Genomic DNA, 16,929 nt, shown 5'->3' with positions numbered 1-16,929 from the left:
TTTCATAGTAATGGCCCTTTGAAATTGCCGATATTTGACTTAATCTCCTAACGATTCAAAATGCTCTAAAATGAAAAATTCTTGTTTCCACAGGATAATTCCACTTTAGATCAACAGTATCCAACCCGACAGTAAAACCATGTAAATTTCATGTTGGTCTGATTTCGCCTTTCAAATTAATGGCCCGTCGAATTTGTCCATATGTGATATACTCTTTCAATTATTTCAGAATGTTTTAAAAATGAAAATTGCTGTTTCAACACATATTGGGTTTTCATTTTGAAAAGCAAAATCAGACTCAATTGATTATGACAGAATTGAATCATAAAGATGATGTAAAAGGAAGCTGAAATTGCCACTAGGTTGTAATTGATAGTACGTTTATATTTTAAGTCTGTGGAAAGATGTCATGGTTGGTTTGCAAGCTGTTTTGTAATTTCTTTATTTAGAATGACATCTTTCCACAGACTTAAAATATAAACGTACTATCAATTACAACCTAGTGGCAATTTCAGCTTCCTTTTACATCATCTTTATGATTCAATTCTGTCATAATCAATTGAGTCTGATTTTGCTTTTCAAAATGAAAACCCAATATGTGTTGAAACAGCAATTTTCATTTTTAAAACATTCTGAAATAATTGAAAGAGTATATCACATATGGACAAATTCGACGGGCCATTAATTTGAAAGGCGAAATCAGACCAACATGAAATTTACATGGTTTTACTGTCGGGTTGGATACTGTTGATCTAAAGTGGAATTATCCTGTGGAAACAGCATCTTTCAATTTAAGAGCATTTTGAAATCGTTAAACGAGTAGGTCGTCTACGGGCAATTTGAAAATACTTTTATTTTGGAAGGCAAAATCAGAGTGACTTGATCTTAACATCGTATCTCTGTGGGGTTGTATACTGTTGATTTAAAGTGAAATTATTCTGTGGAAACAGAAAATTTCCTTTTTAGAGCATTCCGAAATCACTGAAAGTTAGGTAAGTTATTGGCATTTTCAACAGGCCATTATTTTGGAAGGCATAATCAGAATGACTTGATATTGATATGGTAACATCGTGAGGTTGTATACTGTTGACCTAAAGTGAAATTATCCTGTGGAAACAGCAATTTTCACTTTTAGAGCATTTTGAAATCTTTAAAAGAGTAGGTCGTATCTTGGCAATTTGAAAAGTCTTTTATTTTGGAAGGCATAATCAGAATGACTTGATATTGATATGGTATCACTGTGAGGTTGTATACTGTTGATCTAAAGTGGAATTACCCTGTGGAAACAGCAAAATTCTATTTAAGAGCATTTTGAAATCACTGAAAGTTAGGTCAATTATGGACAATTTGAAAAGTATTTTATTTTGGAAGGCATAATCAGAATGACTTGATATTGATATGGTGTCACTGTGGGGTTGTATACTGTTGATCTAAGGTGGAATTATCCTGTGGAAACAGGAATTTTCCATTTTACAGCATTTTGAAATCACTGAAAGTTAGGTCAATTATGGACAATTTGAAAAGGCTTTTAATTTGGAAGGCATAATCAGAATGACTTGATATTGATATGGTGTCACTGTGGGGTTGTATACTGTTGATCTAAGGTGGAATTACCCTGTGGAAACAAGAATTTTTCATTTTAGAGCATTTTGAAATCACTGAAAGTTAGGTCAATTATGGACAATTTGAAAAGGCTTTTATTTTTGAAAGCAAAATCAGAATGACTTGATATTGATATGGTATCACTGTGAGGTTGTATACTGTTGATCTAAAGTGGAATTACCCTGTGGAAACAGCAAAATTCTATTTAAGAGCATTTTGAAATCACTGAAAGTTAGGTCAATTATGGACAATTTGAAAAGGCTTTTATTTTGGAAAGCAAAATCAGAATGACTTGATATTGATATGGTGTCACTGTGGGGTTGTATACTGTTGATCTAAAGTGGAATTACCCTGTGGAAACAGGAATTTTCCATTTTAGAGCATTTTGAAATCACTGAAAGTTAGGTCAATTATGGACAATTTGAAAGGGCTTTTATTTTTGAAAGCAAAATCAGAATGACTTGATATTGATATGGTATCACTGCGGGGTTGTATACTGTTGATCTAAAGTGGAATTACCCTGTGGAAACAAGAATTTTTCATTTTAGAGCATTTTGAATCGTTAGGAGATTAAGTCAAATATCGGCAATTTCAAAGGGCCATTACTATGAAAAGCAAAATCAGAAAGAATTTATTTGATATGGTATTACTGTGAAAAAGACTGCGGTTGGAAAGTGTTGATACAAAGTTCAAATAGTATTTGGAAATACGACTTTTGCTTTTAAGAGCATTATGAATTCATTGAAAGAGTAGTTCAAAAATGAAGATTCACAGGGCTTTTACTTTGAAATCCAAAATAAGATGGCCTTGACAGGGCACAATTAGGGTACAAGGCTGTGTCATGTAGATGTAACATTAGAGTTTCTAAAAAAAAAAAAAAAAAGCCTAAATTATATGTTATTATGTTCTTAACATATCTGTTAATTCACTCGAAGTTGGCTTTTATTTTGAAATCTGGTTTCCACATCCATTCCCGTAATACTTTGAAAACACAGGGAACGTAAAATCAACTGGAGGCTGGCTTGACTGCAAGTCTCGAATTGGAGGCTGGCTTGACACCAGTCTTCTGTCAGTCTGCCCCAGGGCAGCTGTGGCTACAACCGTAGCTGCTTCCACCAGTGTGTGAATGTGAGAGTGACTGAATAGTGGCATTGTCATGCGCTTTGGGTGCCTTGAAAAGCGCTATATAAATCCACTCCATTATTATTGTTATTATTAAATTACTTACGAGTTTAATTTGTCAGCAACTTTCTGCCAGCCCTCTCTCCTTGCTTTTGCAGCCTTTGCAGTGTTCCCTTGCGTTCTGATTAAACTCTGAAACTCCTGAAATCCCTCACTCAAGAGTTCTTGCTCTGCTGCCGAAAAATACCGAGCGCGCTCCTTCGACATTTTCGCCGACCAATCAGAGGGTTGCCGATCAATGTTTCTACTATCGATGCGTAGCCCCTTTTACGACACCCAGTGATCTCACATTACTTCATCCAGCTATACTAATCGTCAACAGCAGGTGTGTTCGGAGAACCGGAATAGCGAGCTCACGGTTAGCGCGATGATTTGGTCTTGGATGTGTCATTTGATCTTGGATGTAGTAAGCGACGTACGAAGAACGGGCCCTTGGTTTGATTTTTAGCTAAAAGGGGGGTTTTGTTTGTTGTTTTGGCCTTGGAGACCCTGAAGAAAAGAGCTTCCCTGTGTTTATTTTTACTGTAGTAGTTTTGGGCAATAAATCAAGTTCAATGACATCTATTCTCCAGTAGTTCATGTTTTCTCTTTCACTTTGTGTTACCCCTCACCCCAGTCAGCACTTCGTTTTTAAGTGGGGCGTAACAGTTAACAATATTTAGAATAATCAGAAAAGTACAGATTGTGTATTGTACCTGTGCATTAAAAAGTAGGCATGTAACTTCCAATAAGTTAGTGTATATGTAAACTGAGAAAAGTAATGTGCAAGTTATAACAGCAGAAGTTGTTACAGCGCTGATGTAAACATCTATGTTTGTTGGGAGCAGTTTTGATTGTAGTCTGACAGCTCAGGGAGGAAGGACCTGTGGAAACGCTCCTTCATGCATCTAGGATGCAGCAGTCTGTCACTGAAGGAGCTCTGCAGTTCAACAGAGTTTTACCAGACGGATTTGGAGGAGGAACTCTGTCAGAGCAGCTTCTCTCTCCTCTTCAGTTGATCACTTTCCCCCTGCTAACACAATATAATCTGAATGGGGGAAAAATGCATCAAGAGTGATGCATTTCTTATTTAAAATATTAAATATAATTCTTATATATGATTCTTACACGCAACATGACTTTTCTCACATTACAGGATACTATACACATATATTATGTTATTATGTTTAAATATTGTAAACAATATTTACAAATGTGATGCTGGGACGGATGCAAATATAGTAAATTCTCTGCATGTTTAGCACAGCTGGGCTGTATGCTGAGTATTGGTGATATGATGTTTATATACCCATCCCACACATTAATTGTCCTGTTAAAGCAGATCAATGAATTTGAGCATTTTACTCAAAGCTTTTTATTTTTCAGTTTCTCTGTTGTAATATAGAGGTGGATAGACATACATGGAAGACAACAGTGTTTAATTTGCTCTTAGTGGATAACATTATGAAAGGACAAGACAGTGCTCTATGTTAGTGACAGTAGTAGCAATAACTGTGTATCCACTGCACTGGATATTGATCAGGAATCTGTCCCTATGATGCCAGACAGTTCGCTTAGATGCACCTCAAAACTGCATGCATGAGTCAGTGAGTATGACAGACAAGCACTAATGACTATTTGACAGGCAGTCAATCCATTTTATAGTGTTGTACTAACGACTAACTACTGAACGAGTGTCTAAAATAGAGTCTTATCTGTGCTGCTGCTACTGTTTGTTCACCAAGAGAAGAATTTAATGTTGTGCAATGCATCACTACAATTTTCGAATAGAAGACAGTTAAACTTAATTTCTTGGCTCAGAATTTTGGGTGTCCACCTGTTAGTGGATGTGACAGGAAGTATTTAAAGAAGTTATTAAACTTATGTCAGGTCAGTCACATTCACATTATACCAGAGTCAGATCAGATCCAGCTGTTAAGAAGTCAAACAGCAGGGAGAAATCAACTAAGAGTGTTGTCATGTATTTGCTCTGCAGCTTTATTTATCAAACTAACGTGTCCATCTATAGTGCCACTATCGAAAATACTTTCCTACAGCGTAGTTTCTAGTGGGCACAGCTGATACACATCACAATTGCTTTATTAGGGTTTTAAAATCTCATTGCAAAAAGTCAGAAATAGTATATTTAGTGCACATCATCTGCAAGTTGTGATAGCACATTACAGGAACAGCTTGGAGTTAGAACAACACCAAAGGTTTGTCCTGCTTTATTTAGGGGAATAGAGAAATGAGGACAGGTGCTCGTCAGGGCTGGTGGTAAACTGAGCCAGTGTAGAGTTCAGTTTGCATCAGTGTTGTAACCGGGAGTTATGTTCACTCAAAAGGCTGCAACTCACATCCTCACACAAGGATTGGTAGACAGCAAACAATTAAATAAGAATGCTGAAGTGCAAGTCTGAGATAGTTAAATGCTATATTTAGACTCTTAATATTTGTTTTGAAGTAGTATCTCACTGATTTAGTGGTACAGTAACGTTGAGAGTGGTACACTAAAGTTCAAAGTGGTCCTTAGCACAGAAAAAGCTCCAAAATCCTTCATCCTGCACTTCATATAATGTGATCAGTGGGATATTTTCCGTAACTCTCTTTGCCTGGCCGACCAGAATAAAAACCTCTACATTTACATTTACTTCCACTTTCTAATGATGTGCATATCAGGCTAGCAGACAGTGTGCTGGTCGCATGAATTGCTGCGATCTTCACCACACTTAAAATGTTTATTTACTTTCCATAATCACAAAATTTCCCTGTCCTCATTTTAGGTTCTCAGTGCATTAGTTGTAGAAAGTGAGAATTAAAACGACCTTTTTGTTAGATTTTTTATTGAGGTTTATAATAATAATCCTCCCACTGTCTCTTTGAGTTTTTATTTAATATGTTTTATGTATCTTTGCCATCGTGCACCACCTAATCTACAATCGTACTGCATTTGCTACATTAAATTTCTGTCGAGTTAGGGAAAATTGCAACCCTGTGTGTTTTTTCATCTTGCAAATCATTTTTTTTTGTAATATTTGAATGAAATAGTTAAAAATCGGAATGAAAAGAGCTTTACTCCAATTTCTCACTCAGTTAACAGACTCTTTTCCCCCCAACTCTGCAGGTGCTGATGTGTGGCAACGGTATGTGCTATAACAACTTCTGTGGCTTTAAAAAAAAGTACGTAAAAGATGTAAAAGAAAAAGTACAGTGGCAGGTTTCTGCATCAGAAGTTTATTGTTATTATAATTATTGTTGTTGTTATTATGATGATGATAGTATTTTACAGAGATTTTAAGATAAAGAATAAAAGCAAAATCTGCTGTTTTCTGACTGTGGTGAACATACAAACCAGATAAAACTTCAACAAAGTGCAATTTGTGTATTTGTAAAACATACTTTTTCACTCCAATTAATATTTTTGCAAGTCTTTTAACACACTGACACTAAAACATACACTTTGTAGTTACTCATTGTGCACCGTGACATTAAGATTTTATTTTAAGTGCTGTCCAAAACGTGAATCTATTGTCCGGCATCAAACAGCTTCTTCCTGCCCTCCATACCAGACATGGCCTCCACATTCTTACGCCAATCAGTCACCTCCTCTTTCTGTTCACAGGAAGAAAATAATTCTTAGTGAAATGTTTCCCTAAAATAACCCTGAAATCATTTGAGCAATACTATCAACTTGTTGTAACTCGAATGTAACCATTATTTCAGATTAAACACTTTAAGCCAAGGGGTCAAGTTACCTGAAGTGATCTTAACACACTGACTGTGGCACTTACCTTCTCCTCCTCTTTCTTCACTGTCTTCAGGTTTGCCTTAAAGTCCACAGACTCTTTGACCTTGGATCCCAGCAGAGCACTCAACATGGCGTCAGCTGAGATCTTCACCCTCTTGAGAGCAGGCCGCTTCATCTTTCCTTTTAAGTCAAAGACTTTTTGAGAAAGATTTTCAATCTGCAGGAAACACATTAAAATGATAAGAATGAACTATGCTGTTGTGCAGAACCTGTTTCTAAATAATGATAACATTTGAGATATAATGACAAAAAAGGACAAGTAAAACATGTAATGTTAAGAAAGCCATTTCTGAAGGTCATAAAGAATGAAAAACCTCCTTGTTGTTTTTGGCAACTTTCACTTCACTATCATACCGTTCTTCATCTACCACATCAATCTTTTGGTGCAGTTCTTTGCACAGAGCCTACATAAACAGAACAATATCAAATTGTTAAACAGAAGAGCATGAGCAAAAAAGATTCCTGCTCATTCCAGTGTCATAAATTACCAAAAATAAGATGGAGAAAACAGCACACATGAAAATGGTGTATATGCATGGCATCTGTACACATTAGAGAGTTACTTATGTGTGGGGCATTTCCACTGTGTTATTTCAGTGATGCTTCTGCAGTGACCTGCACATACCTGAAGGTCCTGCAGAGACAAACCAGACAGCTGAAGTGGAGGGACTCTCTCCCTCAAAGTCGTCTCTCTCTTCAGCTTCTTTTGCTCCTTTTCATCCTCCAACATCACAGTTGCTGTTTTCAGCAGCTTGGTCTAAGTTGTAGAAAATGCACGTAATGACTCAAATAACTGATAATAAATAACTAATATGGACTCCTGAATGAACAGCTTTCTAGTTTTGCTATGCATATTTCATCTGTTTTAGTAAAAACAAAGAAGAAAATACCTTAAGGGCAAGTCTGCGGGCTGCAGAAATCTTTGATTTTCTCTACAAATAAAAAGTAGACAAAAATACATTTTTTCAAATAATAATGTTAAACAACTGTTTAACTTCTTTGGAGATGTTAAGAACTTAGAAGAACTCACAGATCTGTGGTGGGTATGATGGTGTGGAAAAGGATAAGAAATAACAAGAGTTTGTTTCTACATGTTAAAAATATTTTTTAAATGCCTGTGGAAAAAAATGTCACTTACGCTTCAGCCATGGTTGACTTTTGTCTGTAAAATAATTAATACTGAAGTGAGAAAATCTACTTTTGGTAAAAAGGTTGTAAGAGAAGCATTATTAGCAGCGTATGAATGCATGATCACAGTATTATAACGTTTTAACAAGCTTCTAGGCTATGGTTCAATTTTGTAAACTATTTTCACTAGCCTGTTTTTTATACTTCTTCGCATGCTGTCACATCTTTTTACCGAGACAAGTCAAAGTAATCCAGACCTTGGACTGCTTTTTTTTTAAAAATATAAATGTTATGAAAGTTAAAAGTTTTAAATTGCCAACACTGCATGCTTGAGGGTCACAGATACTTTGAATGATATTCCTTTTTTAGTCCCGTTTGATAAAACCCAGATCAGAATAAAAATATAAATCTTTTAATCAGTTTAATTTAATTTTTAAAATGATAGATCTACAAAGATGGATTTTTGTAGAAAATGTATATAGCTGCTACAAATGAATAAAAGACACATTAACATCGAAATTACTTAAATTAGTTTAAACACATTGATGTGACCCAAGATTAGATATAAATGTGGCCAGTATTCTTATAAATATTGAACTTGTGAAAATACTATATTTCTTATACATTTTTTCATGATAGCTTTGTGTGTGTCATAATCTAATAAGGCACCTGTCAGTAATAACATCATAATAGAAAAAGAAACCCTTAACCTACACAACCATCACTCATACACATATATTAAACATACCTTTTTTAATCTCTGCAGAACACCCAGTTGGTGTGATCAGTCTCTGTCTTTAAATGACTGCAAGAAAACTCAAGTCAAATTTAATGACTCCTATTGCCTTCTCTGAGTGGCCAACCCAAAATAGCCTCCTCTATCCTGACAGCCAGTATATTGCATATCACTACACTTCTATCCCCCAGCAGTAGAAATATGTCAACACTGAGCCATTATCACTGATGAATACTTGTTAATCTACACTGTGCGCTTATCTTGAGCCACCTCTCGTTTTTTTGCATTTTGCTTAAAGGAGCCTGATCTTTTTGTAATGTTTTCAAAAGTGGTCTTACGCAGCAGTTCTCTGAGCTTTCTGAAGGTCTGTTTGTCAAAGTGTTTCTTTGAATATTGGCTGCTTTTTCACTCATTCTCAGTCGTGGCCATTTTCAGAAGAATGTTTGTTTGTTAATTTCTTTGATAATCATTAATGATTCAAGAATATACCAGGTAATTAACTCAAGGAATGAACCAACGCTGTGTCTACAGATGACAGGCTGCTTAGCAGATGATCTGCTCACATTTCTTTAGTTGAATCTACAAAACCTACAAAAGATAACGCACGCATTTCACAGGTGTTGTAGTATTTTTGCACCAGCAAAGTGATTCCCAAAAAGTATTAGCTGAAAACTTGTTAAATCCCAGCATGATGTGCAGTGTGCATTACAAATAAAAAGGAAATTGGACATGTAGAGAACAAAATAAGGATTGGCAGTCTTAAAAACAGTAGATGAACAGTACCTGAAAGTCATGTCCTTATGAAATAGAAAACAATCCGACAAAGACCTGACACGGGACCAGAGAGATACGTCTGGCCCTTAAGTTGGTATATCAGCTGTTCACTGAGGTCTCATGAGAAAGTGCATCAGTTGAAGGGTGGCTGTCAAAAAGCAATTCTTAAGGAAGTGAAACAGGAAGAAAAGGCTGAGGCCAAACTGCACCAGAACTGGATTGAAAATCAACGAAAACTCTCACGAATCCACATTTGAAATTTTTGGTTCAAATCATCATCAGTATGTACAGAGGTGGTCAGGAGAGAGGTAAACCAATAAGTGTGTACAGCCATCTGTAAAATACGATGGAGGCTCTGTCATGGTTTGGGGACGCATTTAAGGCAGTGGTGTTAGAGAGCTTTAAAAATTGATGGAGTCATGAAAACAGAAAAGTACCATCAGATTTACCTACCATGCAATACCACGTAGAAAGCATTTGAGGCAACGCTTCATTTCAATGATCCCCAACACACTACCAATGCAGTAAAAGCATACCTGGATAGAAAAACACACAGTGGAGTCACGAGCTGGCCTCCCCAGAGCCTGGACATCAACAGTGTTGAAGTAGTCTGGGATCATCTTAACAGAGAGTGGAATGAAAGGCAGCCAACATCGAAAACAGAGATTTAAATGCCCTTTAAGAAATCTGTAAAACTATTCCTGGAGACTACTTAAAGAAATTACCAAGAGTGTTCAGGTTGTGTTTAAGATTAAAGGTCAATATTTGGTCAGTACCACATCTACTTTCAAGCCAATTAAAATTGTACAAACTGCTTTCCCTTATATGCTGTATTTCCATGTATGTTTGCACACACCTGTCAGTAATTCACTTCACCGATTTCCCATTTTCCAGGCAAAAATACAAAAAATTTAAAAATAGGAAAAAAATGAAAATCTATTTTAAAAAAAGGCAAAATCACTTATACAGGCACATTTGTTTAATTGGCATCACACATACTGCAGATATTGGAATAGCGATAAACAATTAAAAACACTTTGAAAGGAAAAATCAAAATCCAGATAATCTGGATTTTCTTTAGTGCAGTTTTAATGTGCAAATATTAGAATTTATTACATAATTTGTAGGGGTGCAACGATACACAAAATTCACGGTTCGGTTCGATACTTTGGTGTCACCGTTCAATATTTTTTCGATACAAAAAAATGTTCATGCTTTTTTAATTTGTCATTTATTAATATTATAAATATATATTTTAACTCAAATTTAAATTTAATGTTGCTGAAACAACAAAGGGATAAAATAATAAATCTATCTGATCGAGAAATCACTCATCTTTGGAAAAGAGAGTTTATTACAGAGAAATGGCTCTTTCCGAAATAAAAGCTATACTACTCTTCTTCTGGGCTATATTCTCAGCAGCATATTAAACATATCAGGTCCCCATAAGGAGAATCATGTGCTAACGGCTGTCTAAATGACTCTGGTAAAGTTTGTAGCATGCGTGCTTGTTGTTTTTGTCTGCTTCCACTTGTCTTTGCACTAGGATGATGTCAGCGTAAATGTGCAGTCATATTCATTTTGTTCCCACTAGTGCTGTCAGCGTTAATCTGAAATGACGTTAACGCAACAACACGGCAAATCTCCGTCAACGAGCTACCCCTGATCGCCCTGTGCGTGGGGCTGGACGGCGTCAACACGTTAACGAGCTAACTGCGCTAATGCAGTAGTTCCCACCAATGTAATTGAGCATTGCGTGGCACATCCGACATACTGTTTTACTTTTGTCCATGACGCGCTTACCTTCAGGGTCATACTTCACATGAAGACCAAAATAGTTCCAAAGGCCAGATCTGAATGAGGGTGGGGGAGGTTCAATTCGCCATGTTGCAAGGAGCTTAGCTTCTGTCATGCTAGTTTGTGCTGCGCTCAGTGGATCTGCGCTTGACAGTGCAGCCTAGGCGGAGTAGTCGAACGCAGATCCACTGAGCTCTCAACACAGACAGCATCATCAGAAGAAAAGTTGATAAAATAAATAAAAAATGTTGTATTGTTCGATCCATATGCGTACCGAACCGAAAGCACTGTATTGAACGGTTCAATATCGATACGAGTGTTGTTGCACTCGTATCGTATTTTCTACTTACAAGTGTACATTAAGTCATGTTGACAAGTTTTGATTCACTCAGATAAAAACTCACTCACTTCAGCTTATGTATTGCAAACTAAAGCTTTATTTTAGCAAGATGTGTTGCTAATATAGCTTTATTTTTAACATGAGCAAAATTTTTATTGTCCAGCATTAAACATCTTCTTTCTGCCTTCCATGCCGGACATGGCTTCCACATTCTTCCTCCAGTCCGTCACTTCTTCCCTCTGTTTAAATATTAATTATGATTATTAAAATAAAAATACACAGATTTTAAGTTACTCATTAATTTAGTTTAATTTCGTTTTTTGTGTAATTTTTGTTGCCATTTTGAAGTTTTTACCTTTTCATCTTCTTTCTTTACTGTCTTGAGGTTGGCCTTGAAATCAGCCTTTGTTAGTCTGGAGGTCTCGGTGCATGCACCCAGCATATCGTCTGTTGTTTTCTTGACCCTTTTCAAATTGGGCTTCTTTATACCCTTCAGCTCAATGATCTTCTGACTGAGTGATATAATCTGTGCAGCAAACATCAAACATGTGTATAACGTTTACACTCTGACAATGAAAGTACCTGCTGTTATTAACCGCTGTAGGTTTTAACCAACCCGTTCACCACTAGGGGCAGCATATTACCACCATTTTTTACACGCAGGACTATACAAAAAGTACTTTTACACTGTGATTCAGAATGTTTGTACCTCTTTCTCGTTTTTGCCTGCTTTGACCTCCATATCATAACGTGTTTCATCCACTACGTCAATTTTACGATGTAATTCTTTGCAAAGTTCCTGTACAGAAGAAAAAGAAAGATGTTTAAATGACATAAATTAATTAATTACCGATCATTTAAAATTTGTTTGGTCAGTACCTGGAGCTCCTGGACTGACATTCCTGACAGCTGCAGTGGAGGGTATGACTCATTCACAACTCTTTCTTTCTCCCTTTCCTTCTCTTCACCTTCTACCACCAGCATAGCAGCAGCCTTTTTCAGCAGTTTGGACTAAAATATAGTAAGGATTGAATCACTCTTTATAACATTAAAAACAATGGCTCTTTTGAATAATAATGATGATAACTATAAAAAATTAAAATGATAATAAAAAACCAAACACAACAAATGCAAAACACAAGTTCCTTTGAATCTATAAGACCTACTTTCAAAAGGAGTCGGCGTGTAACAGCAAACTTTCGCTTTCTCTTGGACTAAAACCAAAGGAGGTAAATTAGTGTAGATGATAAATATCATATGAAGTGCATAAAACTTCGAATTTGGATTAGGGATCAATTAATCGTTGTGAACATTGGCATTTTTACTCACCGGTCTTCATTATCAACATGGTGGTATGAGTACACACACACACACACACACACACACACACACACACACAGATCACTTGTTTTATTTTTTTTTAACCTGAGAAAGGTTTTTTAAAATAGGTGAATGATGTAACATATTAAACAAATTATACCGTACTAGGAGAATACTCACCCCTCAGACATTGCTGCAGCTTATTGTGCCTTTGGAAGAGAAGTACATTTTTTAACATCTAGTATCACAAATATAGATTCACAGATTTTCAGGTTAGTTTAAATTAATGTTCAAGCAAACATTTCAAAGGTTAAAGGTTTTGAACGTGATACTGTGAAGCTTCTCTTTCTCATATCTTGGTGTAAAGTTAATATTTTGGGGGGCTTTGGATGCAAACTACATTTATAATCCAGGTGATGTTGTCACCTAATTTGTGGACTCTTATTTTGAAGGCTGAATCCCATGGTCTTGTTTTTTTAACCGCATATTAAGAGCAAAGGGTGGAACTAAGCAAGAAATAAATTAGTGCATATGCATACAAAAGCAACTTGCAACTATGACCATAATTGACAAAATGAACAGAATCTTGTATTTTTAAAATATTTTTATTTAAAAATGTAAAACTAGTGATTGAGACCAAAAACCTAGGAGGGATTTACTGAGGTCATGGGTCACATAAGCTCAATGGTTATTTTCCCATAGACTTCAAAACAGCTGGAATTCTTTTTAAAACCTCTTTTTAGAGTTGCCCCCTGCTAGTCATTAAAAATAATGCATGATTAAGGCTTTTGGGACCTGTAGGCCATCCTTTAGTTACAGTATTGGGTTTGGATTTGTGATCAAAGAAAAAACATACTGGAATATATTATCTTGTACTTTGGGAAGCTGTAACTAACAACTATTTTCTTATTTTGTTCTCTTTTATCCTTTTTTTTAAACTTTTGTTTACACAAAGCAATCAACTATGTGAAAAGACGTACAAACTAATAGATAATAACAATTTAAAAAAGCACACATTATTATTATTCCTAGTATTCTCTGTTGATAATAAGATTAGGGAATTCGAGATCTGCTAAACAGATTTATTTAGTCTAATAGCTCTCAGGGGCTTTCAGATAGTTTTCAGCTTTCTTCCCAGGAGTTGCCTGTTGCACAGCTATATTTGGCCACATTGCACTGTGTCCCATCAGCTGCTGTGGCCTTGATAATGCGAGAGACAGCCAAGCTACAAAAAGTTTGGCAGCACAGAAAGTGGAACAACACCATACCAGCAGATACCAGTAGATCTCATCCAGATTCATATTGTGGCACATTTTCTATCTTAGAAGATTGTTTATTTTGTTTCTCTGTTACCAACACTTAAATTTAGCTGGCTAATGTCTTTGAATAATCTCTCCATGATATATATGCTTTCATATTACGTAGCCTTCTCCTTATCTATATGTTTTTATTTACTCTGTATCTTTACCTTTAAAAACGTACTACTGATTACTACATTGTATTAAAGCGAATTTAATCGTGATAAACAGTTGTAGTTCTAAAAATAAAAAGCTCTCCTCACTTGACGACATTATCCAGTTTAAAATAAGCCATTCTAAGAGAGGGTGAAGGTCAAAGTCAACAAGCAAAGTCACAGCTGGTTTAAGGAAGCCTTCAGCCTTAGCTAGAAGGTTACCAGTTCATATGAGCAAACTATCGTCACTTATTACATTAGCTTTTAACTGCAGTGAAGGATCAAACGTGTTGTTACCAGAGCCAAAACACAGATGGGCAGTTTCAGCCTCAGATTACATTTCCTCACTCAAAGGGTCAAGACATCATTAAGAAGCCTGAGATGTTGTGGGAGTAAAAGCTAGGCTGCCAAGTTCAAAAAGTTTTAAGACCTTGACAAAAGTAGCCACATAGCTGTGATCCTGTCACATAAATACCGGCTGCAGTATCACTGTCAGGGGCAGATATGCAGTATTCCTCTACCCCTGAGTTAAAACAAGACTCAGCTCGCCTGAGACAGCCAAAGGGCTTTAAATGCAGGTACTTTAACAACTCAGAAAATAAAACAGAATGGACCTTTAATGCCATTGTTAAAAAGAAACAATAGAAAAAAATTATTTTTAACTATAGTATAATAACTATGGTCCACTGAATCACCTTTAATGAGCCATCACTTAATCTTACATTGCTAGGTCAAAAGTCTCATTTAATATCCATGTTAAAAATCTCTGACTTTAATTTTCTTTTATTGTGTGAAACTTACCTTGGCGTTGACGGGAAATCAGACAAGGTAGTGGTGTGCTGAGAAAAGGAAAAGCACTTTATGGTTATTGCTCAAAGATTTACGTGCCCAAAGTATTGTGTGGATGGCTTGTTAAAATAGACACCCCCCCTTCTCTGTCCACCTAACAATTGCTGCACCATGCAGCACAATCCATTTTTGATTTGCCCTCAACCCATGACCCATTTATTTTCATGTGATTGCATTGCACAAGGCACACCTCACGCTCCCCTCACCTTGCTGACAGCTGAGCTATCATCTGTAGATGCCAGGCACTAAAAGCATGGTTGCTTTTTTAAATATGCGCCACGGTGAGCCCTCATTGTTTGCTGGCAGAGGCCTACATTAAAGACCAGTTATTTCAGTGGTGCATGCTAATGTGAGTTTGTAAAAGTTGAAGTCTTGAAGTTTATTTCAACCTAACCTTTGAATCTGTACGTAGAGGCATTAAAAACAGGGTTTTAAGTGTATTTTCAGTTTTAGGAAATGTTTTAGGTGATTTTAAGTGTATTTATAGTCTATGTAAGTAAAGAATAGACTGCAGAGTAGTTTAAAGCAAGTGTTTGGATCATTTAAGTCTAAAGCATGGCTTTTATAAAGTGTCTCATGGTTACAGTATTATGAAGTACTTATTAAAGTGTATTTATCAATAAAAATCATTCACTAAAAACATTTACATATTTTGATCTACTTTGCAAGCATGATCAAGCAAAGCATATGCAGCTTTTCTAAAGTTTATATATCAGGGGAATGATACATTTTAAGGGTGAGGAAGTATAGAGATGAACACACACACACACACACATTTTGATCACAGCTACACTAAGGTATTTGATAAGGAGGAACACAGCACTTCATATCGCAGCCTGGGGCTGCTCAATAAAAGAGTATTTTTATATTTGGACTAAGATGCCACCCTGGCTTATGAATCATTGCCATGACTGCACTCACACACAGAGGTCAGATCTACAGTCTATTCTGGGCAGATTTCAGTGGAACAGGACTGTCTGTCTCTCTGTCTGCTTTAGTGTTATGTAAACTGATACAGTTGAGCTCAATATCCAGTAGGAGGCACAGTAACTCAGACAATGCAACAGGAATTATCACATAGCCACGTACTATGTTATAGCTGGTAACCATGTAGTGCATTGCTCTAAGTTTGTTCCCCACAATGCTGGACTGTCTCCTGGCTTTATGTGTTGAGCCTCTGAACTCACACTTTCTGTTACATGTGGGTCACAGTGGAAGTGGAAACTTGATTTAAGAGACGTTCTCACTAGCCAGGAGAGGTTTATTGTTCAAGTCTTCATTCCAGGTCAAGGCTCAAAAGTGTCCAAGAAAGAAAAGCAGTTTAAAAAATTTAAAGAAAATAAAAAAAGATTTAAATTAAAAGTTTTTGTTCCTTTTGGTTGTTTGTATTAGCCTTGCAACTGGAATTTAAATGTCTTGAAACAGGGGTCATTTCCTAATTGTAAATTTGGCCACTGCTGCCTCCTAGTGACTGTTTGATGTTTTAATATCTTTGTTGTTGTTGTTATTAATCCCTAGCATTCAAAAACACTGCACTATCTAATTTACAAGCAGCTTGTGACATAAAAAAAAAAAAGGTGTCGTGCATTAGAATGGAAACTACGAGATACCGCTTCCTGTTTAGATGGCGATGTTTGATAAAACTGAAGAAAATCCTTGCTGAACTCACACCACAGATAGCGTTCGCTGTGTTTGTGCATGTTTTCAAGTGGGGATCTTTATTGTATTCATTTATCTTTCTCATTTGCTCTATTGCTTTTAAAGCTTTTCCAAATTGAGCTACAGGATCAGGATCTACACCAGCATGAGCCACTTTCTTTTTTTCTGTTTCTGTTTGAGTACTGGACTCACAAACTCGTCTGGTCTTAGGATGCTGGACAACCGTCTGGACTGCAAAAAGCCAGTGAGAATTTTATGCTACATTAACAATTTAAGCAGTCTGATTAAAGTTAGAGGTTGGG

At 36.3% G+C, this 16,929-nt stretch overlaps 2 protein-coding genes across 3 annotated transcripts in view; both read right to left on the bottom strand.

Moving 5' to 3' along the window:
* LOC146628137 (troponin I, slow skeletal muscle-like) overlaps positions 1–8,428 on the bottom strand; it is a 16,369-nt gene extending 7,941 nt beyond the window's left edge. The window contains exons 1-6 of one of the 2 annotated variants that reach the window (XM_085359372.1): positions 8,414–8,428; positions 7,462–7,503; positions 7,197–7,328; positions 6,886–6,975; positions 6,555–6,728; positions 6,289–6,375 (exon numbers count right to left, since the gene is read on the bottom strand). In XM_085359372.1, the coding sequence (XP_085215498.1) occupies positions 6,289–6,375; positions 6,555–6,728; positions 6,886–6,975; positions 7,197–7,328; positions 7,462–7,503; positions 8,414–8,428 (540 nt within the window). Of the gene's footprint in view, positions 1–6,288; positions 6,376–6,554; positions 6,729–6,885; positions 6,976–7,196; positions 7,329–7,461; positions 7,504–8,413 lie in introns of those variants that run through there. The other variant, XM_085359370.1, reaches the window with a different exon arrangement.
* A 3,007-nt stretch (positions 8,429–11,435) lies between these two features.
* Positions 11,436–15,086, bottom strand: tnni4b.1 (troponin I4b, tandem duplicate 1). Its single transcript, XM_085359373.1, has 7 exons — positions 14,921–15,086; positions 12,843–12,875; positions 12,513–12,560; positions 12,226–12,357; positions 12,056–12,145; positions 11,702–11,872; positions 11,436–11,585 (listed from the first exon to the last, which is right to left on the bottom strand). The coding sequence occupies exons 4-7, from the start codon at positions 12,328–12,330 to the stop codon at positions 11,499–11,501; spliced, it is 453 nt and encodes a 150-aa protein (XP_085215499.1). The 5' UTR covers positions 12,331–12,357; positions 12,513–12,560; positions 12,843–12,875; positions 14,921–15,086; the 3' UTR covers positions 11,436–11,498.
* Between the last annotated feature and the right edge of the window lie 1,843 nt (positions 15,087–16,929).

The sequence above is a fragment of the Diplotaxodon limnothrissa genome, linkage group LG7 (genome assembly GCF_057381915.1).
Source record: "Diplotaxodon limnothrissa isolate DT_005_m linkage group LG7, D_limnothrissa_male_GT1.1, whole genome shotgun sequence".
Classification (NCBI taxonomy): Eukaryota; Metazoa; Chordata; class Actinopteri; order Cichliformes; family Cichlidae; genus Diplotaxodon; species Diplotaxodon limnothrissa.
Note: the sequence above shows the minus strand (reverse complement) of the source record. Positions and strands in the feature narration are given on the sequence as shown.

Bases quoted from the DNA above. Each gene is read 5' to 3' on its own strand.
- tnni4b.1 (XM_085359373.1), bottom strand. From the start codon at position 12,330: ATGCTGGTGGTAGAAGGTGAAGAGAAGGAAAGGGAGAAAGAAAGAGTT. The intron at 12,146-12,225 runs GTACTGACCAAA...TCTTCTGTACAG, and splicing joins TGTCAGTCCAGGAGCTCCAG to GAACTTTGCAAAGAATTACA. The intron at 11,586-11,701 runs GTAAAAACTTCA...ATATTTAAACAG, and splicing joins TAAAGAAAGAAGATGAAAAG to AGGGAAGAAGTGACGGACTG.